We start from the raw sequence: 14,260 nt of genomic DNA on the forward strand, positions 1-14,260 counted from the left end.
TGTCTGTGTATTGGCGATCTATCTATTCTTTAATATTGGTCCATCTCTCTTACTTCAACTGGTTTTTGAAGAACAGGGTGGATAACAGTCATTTTAATCAAACCTCTCTCCCAAAAAGTTTCGTGAACCATACATGTGCCACCACCTTACTTTCGTCTTCATCCTTTCTGTTTGCAGCTGAAGCAGGGCTATTCAAAGTCGGTGATGGAGATCAACACGCCCCGCATCGACCAGTTGCCCATCATTGACGTGATGCTGAATGACTTTGGGGAATCCAACCAGAGGTTTGGCTTCGAGGTCGGCCCCGTCTGTTTCCTCGGCTAGACACGCCCCCCACTCCCCGCTGAAGGACAGGGTCGGATGGCTATACTTACAGTGTGAACACCCACCTAAACACATGCTGAGATCCAACAACCTTCACCTGCTCTCCCTGCGACGCCAACATTAAAAAAAACACCTGCGTTTTGTTTTTGTTTTTGTTGCCGAGAATATTACACTCAAGCCCCGGAGAAGATAGAGTGAGCCCAGGCCCTGTCACGGAAGCGCCGACCAGGGGAAACTACTCCTCGCCCTTGTAGGGCCAGAATCACATGACTTTAACCTACATAGTAGTGATGGGAGTGACATCAGGAAAAGGACATTTGATGCCGTGGCGGAACAGTGGCGCACGTTGAGCGACAGAGAGAGGATCCACTCACCCCGAGCCCCATCCTCCCTCGTCCTCTCCCCCTCTCTCCCTCCACACCTCCCTCTCTGGATGCTCCAGGTGCTGCTCTGAACACAACCACAGAGGTGCTTTTGTGCAGAATCACAAAACACTCAAGGTGCTACAAAATAAAAGTGCTATTTGATAAAAACTGTAATTATTATTATTATTTTGTACAATATTGTTCCGAATCCACTCTAAAAAGTTGTGCATGTGCCCAAGCTCTTAAAGTTTAAAAAATTATATTTGGTAAGCTATATAGAAATAAAATACAATGAATTATATTTGAAGCGTGTTCAAATTGTTGCTAAGAAATATAATGTATTTTGAAAACATTCCAATTTGTAAGTATAGAATAACCCTTTTTGTAAATAATATTACTTTCGATATTTGATTTTTATGAGAGCGACACCAAACTGGAACAGAAAATCTAACTCAAGAAGCATTTTGTTTTTTTGTCATGACATATCAGTCAGAATATTAAGCCTGAGATAGTAATATAAATATTGTGGACATATTTGGCTTTTTTCAACCATGTTTATATCTTGATGACAGTCGAGTTTGAACATTATTTTTGTTGGCTAACTTACTTTATTTGTGGAGTTAAATTAATCAAAATGTTTTTTTTTCTTTATTTACATAAAAATCCCTGTTGATTTTCTCCTTTGTAACAATGAACCAAAATGTTTTCATGTGCCTTGAATTGTTGAATCAAAAATATTAAAACTGGATTCTGAAAAATGTTGGGTTGAATGTCTGTATTGTTGGCTGTTTGTGATTCTGCCTTACACATATAACCTCTCCTTCACCATGATGAGTTAAGATAAGGACGATTTATAGTTGGCTAAGTGTTTGGGTTAATTAGTTGATTCTGCTGAGCCCAGGCGCTGAGATCTCTTCCACCTTCCCTCTCTGACTCAGATAGACTTCAGAGTCGCTTTCCAACCTGTGTAATTACACTATGTTTACAACCTATGTACAACTGAAATAAATGTTTGGTGCTTTGCCAAATGCACACCGCAATCGTTTGCATTCACTTACAGATTCTAATGATATGTATGGTAATAGCAAACTGAGTCAATACAAAGAGTGCATGGAGCCACATCGCACGCAAACATCTCACTGGCTTTACACTGGATGACAACAACTTGATGAGGCTTACAATGCACCACAGCCTTTTGTGGGAGAATTCAGTCAGACCACTTGTCAGACCTAAAGTCTTCCCAGTGCAGTGAAAAATAAAATGGGATTTTAGGACCCTTGCCTATAAAATGTCTTTCAGCCCAATTATCACACATTGTATTTGTGTGAAAGTACTGCAGTCAAAAACTCTGCGTTGTCAACATTTAGTTAAATATTCAGTTCAATTCAAAGCACAAACTGCCAAAACCAATTGATTAATGTTTGTATATAACAACATGCTCTGTCATTTATCCTCATACGGACATACATTGCAGCTTGTGTGTGTGATTTGTTGATTCCCATTCTTTACAGTGAAAATAATTGCTTACAGATAGAACATGGAGTGTAATTTTCTACATAATCCACATAATGTTGACATAATAATTGCTCGCCGAATGCTTGTCTGTGCTGCCACAGGGTCCATTACAAATGCAAATTGACAGTAATTATCTTCACATGCATTTTCTTTCTTTCTTTTAGCAGTGGAAAGAGTGGAAAGGAACAAATTACATTTATGATAATGGAGAATGTAAACCATGGGGAATATTTTTTTACAAAGAAAAAAATGGGCAGCTTCAAAAAAAACTCAAACAACAACAATGGCCGCGTTTCCCAGAATCGTTAAGAGCCTCTTTGGGCTAAGTACTTCTTTGGAGCGCTAACGCTGTGAAAGAAGAATGCGTTACCCAGATTCGTTCTTAGCGAAAGTAGTACTTTCACTAAGATGGAACTGTAAGACGGAGCTGACCCACTCTTTCAACCTTTCTTAGCGACCAAATCGTCAGTGATCATGCCACGTCAGGGAAATTTATTTCCTCCACTTTTCGAAATAATAAAACAATGCTCAATGCGGACCACTGGCGCAAGAAACATAGACTAATAGTAGAGAAAAAAAATGTTTTAATGAATTAGACGTTTACGTTTTCCACACACATGTGAGTTTATAGTACTACTACACATACAAAAAAAACATCAACAACCCTTCAACAACAGCATTTCACAGATATCAAAGAAACAGATTTAATTGAACTCAGCTGAACCTCATTCAGAGCGGCTCCACCTGCTAAAGGCGTTGCCAAAGTCCGCGCGTGTGAGAAACCATGGCTGCAATACAACACCTTCTCGCTGCGAACCAACAGCCTCGCCGTGTGCGAAGCCAGACGGTTTACATAAATGCATACGTGCGTCGGCACTTCTCCCCACTGTACGTGCTATCAGACCGGGCCGTCCAGGCAAAGTACCGGCTGCCCCGTGCGGAGATCCAACGGCTGATTTCTCTGGTGTCTCCACACATCCAGAGCAACCCGCTGCAATTTTGCCTTCAGCCCGGTCCAACAACCCGCAGCCCCTACCTCTTCACCACCAGTCACCAAGCACTAAACCATAAACCCACAACCACCACACATCACCCATATCAACTCTCAGGCCTGAAGGCTGAAATAAATAAACAGAACCAGCAGATGTAGGCTACATGTAACGTCCTGCACACTATGATTATTGCTGCAGTGTCCGGGTGCTTTACCTGAAAGTCTGGCACTGGAATGCTGTTGAAAGGGCGCACAATACGCACACGTCATTAACCTACGCTTAGATACATTACAAATTGCCTGGGACTTTTTGTTGCTAGGTTTGACACCCTCATTTCAATGCAAAATGATCCACACAATACATGGTTGAAAAGAAACCAAAATAGTTTATTGAAACCATATGGGGGAGGCAGGGGTTACTCCGCGCTGTCTTTACTGGGCGTCTGCATCACCTGCAACGAAGGGAGATTGATTAGTGAAACCTAAACCTTCTCACTCTTCCTTTTTGTTTGGTTCTGGAACTTCTGCCACTTCTTCCTCACAGCACGCCAGTCACGCAGGCCACATGGGCTGGAGGGGGACATATTTTCGGCTATGGCCTGCCTAACACGGTTCTTCACCGTGATGTTCTTTTTGCCCCTTGTTCCCCCGAATAAAACTGCCCGGTGCTGCCAGACCTCGTCCACTAAGACGCCCATCTCCTCCGCGGTAAACGACGGTGCCCGCTTGTTTCTTTTGCTGCCGCTTTCTTCCATTCTCACATCACATGTGTGTGCCTATAGGCTATATCCACGGGGTATATATGCGCTAATGGGCTTGATTACTACTTTGATACACTTGTTGCCACACACACCCGCACCCACACCCCCCCCCCCCCCACACACACACACACACGTTACATGCGTAGCCTAATTCCACCTGTGTGGGGGAGACCACGGGGCGCTGTGTGTATGCGCTGATAAAGAGGTAGGTGATCGATTCGCCTGGCATCGATTTATTCAGTTTCAGCACGACCGCGGTGGACAGCTCCCACCAAAGAGCTTCTTTCGCTTCAACTTACGCGTTCTCCAAAGAAGGCACTTAAGAAGCCATCTGGGAAACACCCGTATCTTAACGCTCCTTCTTTGGCGAACCCTTCTTTCGACCCTTCTTTGGCCCCAAAGAACGATCGATTCTGGGAAACGCGGCCAATATCTGTTGTGTTCAGTGTGCATATCTTCCTGTAGCTGTGTTGGATGAGATATGATATGTGAAGGGATTCATTTTTAAAAGTTTTGGGGTTAAGTTTTAGTGTTACATCAGATAAAGCAGGAATTTTCTCAAAATGATTTCATCATTGCATTCGGTAGGAAAATATTCAAAATGCCAGAGCCGAAGCATAATATTTTTATCATCCTCACCAATGATTTTTGCAGCTGTAGAAGATTTTGGCTTCCAGTGCACACTTTTGTCACATCCGTGTCAACGATAGCACAACTAAGCAAATAAGAAAAAAATATCTGCAAACTCCAAATGTTTATGGCCATTGATGGATTAATATTCCTCCGGAAATCTGGGTTGTGAAAACTCCATAAACATTGTCATGGCAGGCTGTATGCACTGTAACAAAGTGTTATTATAGCTTCAAAAATAACAAAATATTGTTGCTCCCCATTAAACAGCTACGTCCACCTTGACTATAATTTAAAGTTGACAGGACAACACGGACTGCCATTTTCGAAGACCGTGATTTGGAATCAACTTGACAATAGACATACATAAAATATGAATAATTGTCATAGCATTTATGCAAGAATATGCCACTATTTTAAGTGACGGCTTACAAAAAACTATTGTCCTTTAGCGGGGTATGGTTCTGACTTTTTTTTTATCAATCCTTGAAAAATAGGAGTCCTTGATCATAGCTGACACCCAGCATAGCATTACAAAAGCAATGGTTTTCTTGGTGGCAAAATAATACAAATCTCTTTTTAGTGTCATTTGGAAGTACAATATTCACATAAACAAACCCTCTATCTCACAACATCTTCCGTCCCCATGACATCAGCAAAGTTTTCAACTCTAAGAACAGAAAACAAAATAAACTTTTGTGCTGTATGTTTTGCTTTGGCTGTGATTTCAAAATAGTTTTCATTCTGCAGTGTGAATCATCCCATCTGTTAGAAGAGCTCTGTGCATCCTTCTCTAACCTAAACACAGTCATTATGTTTACTTTGTTCGGTGGAAGCACATATGGGAATGACTAATCATTAAGATTTGTGGGCCCGACAAATTTGCTTTGGCTGATGGCCAGTCATCATTTCTTCTGCATTTTTTTGTCATTGAATACAGTGCCAAATGTTTTTCATCTTAGAAGGCAAAAAAACATGTTTTGCTCTAAGGGTGTAAAAAATTGCTGCAAAATGAAAGCTCGGCAACAGGGAAATAAGGCTGCGGTCCAAGAATTTGAGTCTGTTGGGTAAAGTGTGTGTGTGTGTGGTGGGGGGGGGGGGCTCGCTTACTCCAGACCAATGCCCAAACCCTGCTAGTTACAGCCGATTTGATGGGACACCCACTTTGGTCAACATGCCTAAAAGATTAAGTTTGAACCCCCAGGCTGCCGAGGGCTGCAGTCACATCTGATGAGAGAAAGGTTTACAAAAAAAAAGAAAAAAAGGAGGAGGACTTTTATAACTGTTAAATTGGCCCTCCACTACTTATACACATTTTCTCTACACATTTAATCCTCTCCAGGGTGACAGAGAGCCACCCCGTACCACGGAATATATAAGGCCAGAGGACAAGAAATCAACATGGAGTTACCACTCTTATTTGAAGACTAACATGGAAAGACAAACTTTCACATTTTATGCAATGAACAATTCTGGTTTGTGTTTTTTGTCAGACTTGGGAAATTGCAAGAAACACCAACATGAGCCCACATATCTAAAACAAACAAACAAACAAACAAACAGAAGGCGGACTGAGCCACCTCACCACACTTATCCTCTTATTAATATGCAGTGTTTGCTCTTAATCCACCGCAGGAAATCTATAAATATCATAATCCCCTTTTTCTAAATGTTCTTTTATTCTTCTAACTTGATATGGCCTACCTCATTTTCATGGCATCGTTATCTTGCAATGAAGGCACTGCAGGTAGGCGTGTCTTTGTTACCTATTAAACAAATATTTTGACTTTTTAACATTCCATTCACTCTTGATGCTTATGTGGGACCTTATTGTTACATTAATTCACTTGCTACTTAATGTTGGCTATAGCCTTTGGCATAGATTTAGGGGGGGATGCAGGGGACGTGTCCCCCCCAATAATTAGAAGTGATACATTTGTGCCCCTCAAAAAGTAAGGAAGACAACCCTATTCTCCCCAAAATAGGTAAAAATTACAGTTCAGGATGTTGAAACACTTATATAACCCTTCTAATTGTTAATACATATTTCCCAATCATTTCAAACACCCCTTCAGTGGACCGTACCATCTTAAGCTTGCCGACGTTCGGCTCTCCTCTGCCTCTAGTTGCAAACGGCTAGTCAGCCTTGTGCAGTGCAGAGAGTGTAGCTGGCCGAATGTAAGTTATTAAGCCAAATCAATTTTGAAAAGCAACCCCTCTAAAAATTTATTTGTCTTCATCCGAGAATCAAATCCTTTGGTGGGTATATTTGCATGACAGATGTTAATAAGTGGAATACGTTTCATGAGCGTCAGACTTTCCATGTGGGAGATAGCAACCCTAGCCCAACTTCTTTCATACTAATGGGACCTTTTCAAACTATCTCAAATCTTCATACTCAGCTATTATCCAGTTTAGCATCAGCTTGTTCAGCATTCACACGCATTTTCAGCAGGAAATTCATTTTCTAGTTTTTACCGTAATACTACACATTTTACAACCATACATCTAGAAAAGCTAACTTACATCAATCTGCTTTTGCCCCAAAGCTGTTAAACTTCAAAACTGTTTAAGAAGAATGGCTTAGAGGGGCAGAAAACGTGTCGTACCGAGAAGAATTATGGTTTTCAAAGCAAAAAAGCAAAGAGGAACGCATGTACACTTTCCTTGATGAAAGAATATCATTATGACTTGTTCAAAAGAGCCAAGTCATTTTCTGCTATTTGGAGAGGAACAATTTAGACAATCGGTATTGACTGGTGTCTGTTTTGTTGCAAGATAATTGCTCGTTCTCTCTGTTGATATTTTCTGGAAAGACGGGACTCTCTTAGAAACATCACAACTGTCGTGTGTACAGCCTTTACATTTTCCACTATTGATTTGATTTTCCACTTCAGTAAATGCATTATTTGCTGCAATTTCTAAAGTGTTTATGAACAGCTAAAAATACGTTTCCTAACCAGTAAGAACCGGACAGAGCCAATAAAGCAAGCAGGCAGCAGCCACAGTTATTAGTGGAGAGAGATTCATCAGGAATGCCGGTCATCATTGCTAACGAAAATTCCTTTGTTCAAGTGCGGCAAGAAAACTTCTGTCTCTCCTTCTCCTGTCAGAGACACTCCTTGAGTTAAAGTATTCCCTGTTCAAACACTGGGAAACACTCCAACATTATTGTGCTTCATTGCCCAACCCATCACCTCAGCCCAACCCGCTACTGACTGCTGATCTGGAGAGGGGCCTGGAGACAATCCCCTACTCTCCTCAGGTCTGCGGTTTGTACAAGCTGTGTGTGTGTGTGTGTGTGTGTGTGTGTGTGTGTGTGTGTGTGTGTGTGCACGCGTGTGTGTGTGTGCGTGTGTGTGTGTGTGTGTGTGTGTGTGTGTGTGTGTGTGTGTGTGTGTGTGTGTGTGTGTGTGTGTGTGTGTGTGCTCATTAGCATTTGTCTGAAGTGCCATGCAAGAGAAGGCTGAGATTCTGACCACCTCACCTTAACCTCCAACCCATGTCTGTATTCCATTGTGTTCCACCAAACTCATCTAACTTGACAGTGCCTTGCATCCTCTTGTCCCCTTTGTGGCTTTTCCACTGTCCACACGAAGACACAAAAGGGATGGTCTGTCCAATTCCCTTAGAAAAGGAGAACCATTGATCGGCTAAAGTAAAAAGGCTTCCTACTGGGGCGACATCTGCGGTCAAGGGCACGTTCTCTCACTGCTAGCCTGTGAGCCTGCGCTCTAGGGGAAGGTTTGATTGGAAGTACAGAAGGCATGACTCAAGCTCAAATCAAGGTCTTCAAGAGAAAAAGACAATTATTAATGTATCAGGCGTACTAGCAGGGTAAGCTAGCTCTTCAACCAGTTAAATCGTTTTAAAAAAACTCCATTGAAGTTCTTTGAGAATTTTGTGAAACTGTAAAAACAATTGAATTAAGGAAAGTATAACTAGTTATTATAGCAATAAGCTTAACAAAATAAAATCAACAATTTGATACATACAAAAGCTACATTATGTGCTAATGACACTTCCTGTCACCTGACAAGCTGCACCTCCTTGGGAGCACTCCTTCTTAAAGGAACATGCACCTGTGCTATGTGTTAAAAATCCATATGTCAATAAAGACTTATACATCATCTCAACTAATGATGAATGTTTTCGTTATCCTTCAAATACAAACTTAGGACACTGTTGAATGTTGAAGTGCTACGTTTTTACCCACATTTCTGTGTAGCATTATCAAAGCCACCAGTTCAAATGCTGCAGACAATGTTCTTCAACGCCTATTAAAGAAGGAAGGGATACATTTCAAGCAGAAGTGGCCTAAGGCAACTCTTTTTCAACACATATTTCCGGGCTTGCTTCAAAACAGCATACGTCTGAAGGTTAATGTTCAGACAAGAATTTGCCAGTGGCCTCTTATAGATTTCGACTGAAGTAAAACAGCTTGAGCACGAAGGCTGAATTAACGGCCATGTGTGTAATATTCCTGCATCAACACTATTTGTATGCATAATAATGAGCACTCCACACAGTATTTCCTACCAAGTCTCAATTATTTTTAAGCACTGAATATATTTTGTCATATCAGAGTATGTGACTAATGGCTTTGGCCAGAGAGGAACATTTAAACAGCACCACGCCACACAAAGCTTTGTGTCATTTGTTTTTCGGCAATGTGACAGATTTTAGATTCCTGTATGGTAATGAGGTGTTGGTAATCGGAGTGTTTTCCCCTGATGAAGGGTCGGTTCATTTAAAATGCAAAAGAACATTTTGTTTACTCACCTCTAGTGGTGTCTTGCCATGCAGTCGTTTCTCTTTTATTTGTCAATGTTTCAAGAAATCCATCTGAGATTTTGCTGCTATGTCAGGTAGCAGCAACAGATGGAATTTAGTTTGTATAGTCACAGCATTTAAAATTTTTTGATTAAACAATTTCAACTGAAACTGTTTTATTTTAATGACACAATGCCCCTCTAACTCTGGATTATAGATGCCTTGCTGCGAATAGTTTTAGTTTGGGACTACGTTCCTGTATATGAAGTTCCAATGAAATAGGAATAGGTGGAGGTAGGGGCGTCAAGTCACAAACACTACCCAAGGTTATTTGCCATTATTTCATGTTGGCCTATCCATATGTTTGCCAATCAAATACTTTATCACAATTCATTGCTCTCCTGGTTCAACGTTTAGTTTGCATTTCATTATTGCCTAAAAGTTGAAATCCACTCAAAGCAGGAAGAGGGGATCTGATTGGCCAGACTCTTAATACATAGCAACTAGCCAAATGAGCTCCAGATGTTGCCATGAGGGTTGGGCCTGAACTTTTTCTAAATTTTATTTTCATACTTACTTGAGAATACGTTTATTTGTATCACTTTTTTCAAAACATAAATGGCCTGCTATATAATGTTATTAGAGATAGTCTGGTGGCTAATTTCGGGACACTGATTTCACGTTGGCACTATAACACAAGCAGTTCCTCGAAATGAAACAACAATGCTCCTCGTAAAATCGATTTTACCCATAGCCTGTCAAAGTAAATAGCCCTATTTGCCATCAGATAATTCTGTGGTGCTCGCACTCTCTCGTTCTCTCTGTGCGCGTGCACGAAAAATAAAAAAGCAGGGCTACACCACCAGCAGCTCTGATTTAGCGCCTTTATCTTCTCTATATTCGGGTGAATGCTGCCAGCTGCAACTTTTGTCACCGCACAGCTGTTGGTAGAGCCTCCACACACATACACACACACACACACACACACACACACACACACACACACACACACACACACACACACACACACACACACACACACACACACACACACACCCCAAGCTGGATCCATGAAAAGTCGAGAGAGGCAGCTGGATGATGTCATATCCGTGAAGAATAAGGGTCCCTACCACCACCCTAAACGCAGCTGTAGGGTCTCCACTAAACGCAACGTGCCCACAAACTTTTGTTCCTCCTTTGCGGTGACGAGCTCTCTCTCTCGGCTGCCCTGATGGCGTGCGTAACGGGGGCGAGTGGATGGATGTGCCCCCCTCCTCTTCCTCCTCCTCCTGCCCAGGAATCCACGGGTTTCGCCAGAGCTTAGTGGACGGCGGTGGCTGGCGCGAGTCCACGGGAGGAAAGAAAACTTGCGTGAACATTTTTATTTGTGTGTCGTTCCCCGTAGCGAAGGAGGAGGTGGAGGAGGAGGGAAGAGAGAGGGAAAAAAGATCCCCCTGTAGCATACGACAGAATGTGGTCGCTGTCCGTGGTCCTGAACCCGCTGCTGTGTCTGCTGCTGTTCGGATACTGCCCTTCAGTGGTGAGTTCACTGTCTCCACATTTGTTTTCCTCCGCCGAAAAGAATAAAAGGAACTTCTAAAGTGTGACATGTAACGTCCTCGTTTTAAAGTTGAAGAGCTGATTGGGGATGACTTAAATCAGGGTGCAGCACTGCACAATGGTTGGTGAGTGAGAGTGACCAACAACAAAAATAAATTGTCATTTCAGTTTCCAGGCATTATTGCATGTATGGCTGCTCCTTTGCTATAGTCTCTGCAGATTTTATCAGCATTGACATTTATTCAAACTAATATGAAAAAATATTTGGGCAAGAAATGATATGAAAAAAAAGAATAAATATTGAATTTAAAGTGGTGGTAGAGGAAGAGGCATCCTCACAGCACTCATGTTTATTGCCTACAACCACATAGCACAGATATTGATCCTGGAGTATTGCCAGGCATGTAACTCACTTTTAAGGGAGAGCTCAATCATTGTATTAAAGAAAAACACACTCGTACACACTCTCACACACACACACACACACACACACAAAGCATTGCTGTTGTGAATTGTGAATCATATACAAAAATCCCCTCTCTGACAGAAGAAGCTCCAAATGTCTTGACAGGCATATTCTCTCCATCATTCAGAAGAAAAAAAACCTGCTTTTACTGAAATGGTGCATTCATTTTTGATGAATTTTCTTTCTTTCTTTATGTAGCAGGATAATTGCTTGTCTGTTGAGAAACCAATAGTATTTGATCATTTTCAGATGTGATTTATCCTGTCAGCTTAGGCTTTCTGAAAATGGGCATGCATTTGGGAGTATTATCACAAATGAGGAGCAGCACCCTGCAGATCGCCAAGCCATTTGGACAAGAACAATGGTCGATTAGGTTCATCCCACCCATGCAGAGTACAAGCCCTGTGCCAGTGTCTTGATTGCAAAGCAGTGTCCCCACCTTGCCCTAAAGTGGAAGTGGTGTGCGAAATGAATCTGAATTCTAGTTTGTCCACCAATAAACAGCATACATTTACAGGCTAACTCAGTACTTGAAAATGTACACAGATCTTTTTCAGAAAGTCTTAAAGGTGGAGTCAGCGATTCTGGAAAAAGCTTGTTGTAAAAATGATTTTTTGTCAAATTCCGTGAATATCTCTTCACAATCCTCTACTTGTCCTTGTTGTGTGTGCACTGAAAAAAAGATGTAGTGTTAATACACAGCCTAGGCTCTGTAAACAGGCATGTTGCTAGCTACGATGGGCCTGATTTGTTTACATACCAGTTTACAGAGCCTAGGCTGTGTATTAACACCAGCTTTTTCATTTCAGCGTACACAGTACGGACAGGTAGCAGATCGTGAGGAGATATTCACTGATTTATTGAAAGAGAGATAACGTCTTTGTGCAGACTTCCTCACAAATAAAAAGTGTATAGTCAGAGGAGCGCATCTGGCTTGGCTGAGCTACAGATTCTTGTTAATTTGAGGAAATGTGAGAGGATGTGCATCATTCAAGAGACAGAGCGCTATAACCAATTAGTGAAACTTGCTCCTTTTTAAGAGCCTTTCAAAACAGAGTAATGGGGAAAGAAATAGCTGAGAGTGGTAATTTTCCTTTCTCTTCAATCCCATTCAGCGATGATGCCATAAGAGAGAGGTGGATGCCAGCTTCAGCCATAGTGCACCAAGCCATCCAGTACCTCTTATCATTTCTTAGAGAACTACAATGTTACACAGGACAGGACCGCCAGATATTTCAAGATATTTTTAATGGTTGACAGGTGGCACTTATTGTCGGATTTGAAAGAAGAAAATAACGTTCTTATATTCTACTTTTATGGCTTTGATCTAATACTCACATCAGGACTGACTCAGCATGAGGCCATCAGTAGAAATACACTTCAATTCCCAGATCACAAACATTACCAGCAACCAAAAGGGAAGAGGCCAAAGATCAGGCTCTGCAGTGCTTTGATAATAGCCGAAACAATTCTCCTGCAATCTGATAACGTCAGAGAGTGGTGCTGGGCAAAACAATGAAAAGCCCAGGAGATTGATTTTTGTTTTTTGACTTCAAGGTAAGAAAGTGTAAAGGAGATGTGACAGAGGAGGCTGGTGTTGAAAAACGACAAATATTTAAAAAAAGAAGAAGCACAAAACAAATTCTGCTTTGCAAAATGTTGATTAAACATTTGCATGAGGATCAGGAGCATACGATGAAAAGAGCAGTCTTCCAGTGGAAATTGTGAAGTCAGAGCTTGTTTTCCTTTGTGCAACCTTTTTTCAGAAAGGACATGATCTTTCATGGCTGATTCCCAAACACTTTGTAAACTGCCCAGACTGACAGGCTGTAAGGATGAATGGCAGAAAGAAAGGTTGTCCGCGCTATGAAAACAGGCCACTCCAATTCTTCTACCCACAAGCTTCGGAAAGACTGGACGATGCCAAAAGTTTGTGTTTTATCGAATCTTGTTTTCCAGTCCGAACGAGTTTCATAATGTAAAAAACAAAATCCAAATAATCATTGGTTGTCTGCCAAAGGCGCTGCTGCCTGCTAGTGCAGAGTGCAGACAAATTCACCATCGGCAGTCAAAGGTTGCCAGTGTTTGGCTGGAGGCTTGTGGTAAATTTCCCATGCTGACAGTACATTGCAGTATATTGTTCCAATACCAAAGTTTTTTTTTTTTGTGTCTGATAGCTACCAGCTTTTTCCGGCACTTAAGTATATTTTTGATCGATATTTTTGAGCAAAAACTATGTTTTTACTGCATACGGTGCTGACATTAGTTGATGGTGCTGCGTTCAAAATCCGCCCGCATTGGCTTATGATGCATAACTTTATGTTCTTTAGGCTTCATACTCTAGCGCTGTGGAGCATATTGAATGTAATAAAGAAACGTGAAAAAGCTGCCACAAATCAGCTTTATCTGCGTCTCCCAGCAGGACTCTGGGTAAAAGGCGTTAGAGGGCCCGGTGAGGAGAAACAGAGGGATTTCAGCACCCAGGTTATTCATCAATACCAGGAAAACTATTTATTGTTCATGAGGAAATTCACTGGAGGACCATATATAGTATGGAGAGGAATATCTTACAGCCAACAGCCCCAGACTTTTTCTGAGATGCTGGAATTGGTTGGTGTCAAGAGTGGGGGGCATAAAGCAGAAGAATGGCCGAACCCATGAGGACCAAATAAGAAAGCATACCAGCTGTGTGCCGCTATTTCATGATGGTGATATCATCAGTGCTGAATTGTGTGTGTGTGTGTGTGTGTGTCCTGTGTGTGTGTGTGTGTGTGTGTGTGTGTGTGTGTGTGTTGTGTGTGTGTGTGTGTGTTGTGTGTGTGTGTGTGTGTGTGTGTGTGGTTTGTGTGTGTGTGGTGTGTGTGTTTGTGTGTGT

General features: G+C 41.7%; 1 protein-coding gene across 1 annotated transcript in view; it reads left to right on the forward strand.

Annotated features, from left to right (window-relative positions):
- Nucleotides 1-1,663, forward strand: part of LOC307255237 (collagen alpha-1(XI) chain-like) — an 88,313-nt gene extending 86,650 nt beyond the window's left edge. The window contains exon 67 of the mRNA XM_080033890.1: nucleotides 178-1,663. Within this exon, the coding sequence (XP_079890016.1) occupies nucleotides 178-324 (147 nt within the window). The 3' untranslated portion in view covers nucleotides 325-1,663. The remainder of the gene's footprint in view (nucleotides 1-177) is intronic.
- Nucleotides 1,664-14,260: the final 12,597 nt, after the last annotated feature.

Source organism: Ammodytes marinus (genome assembly GCF_949987685.1).
Source record: "Ammodytes marinus genome assembly, chromosome: 9".
In the NCBI taxonomy this organism is placed as follows: domain Eukaryota; kingdom Metazoa; phylum Chordata; class Actinopteri; order Uranoscopiformes; family Ammodytidae; genus Ammodytes; species Ammodytes marinus.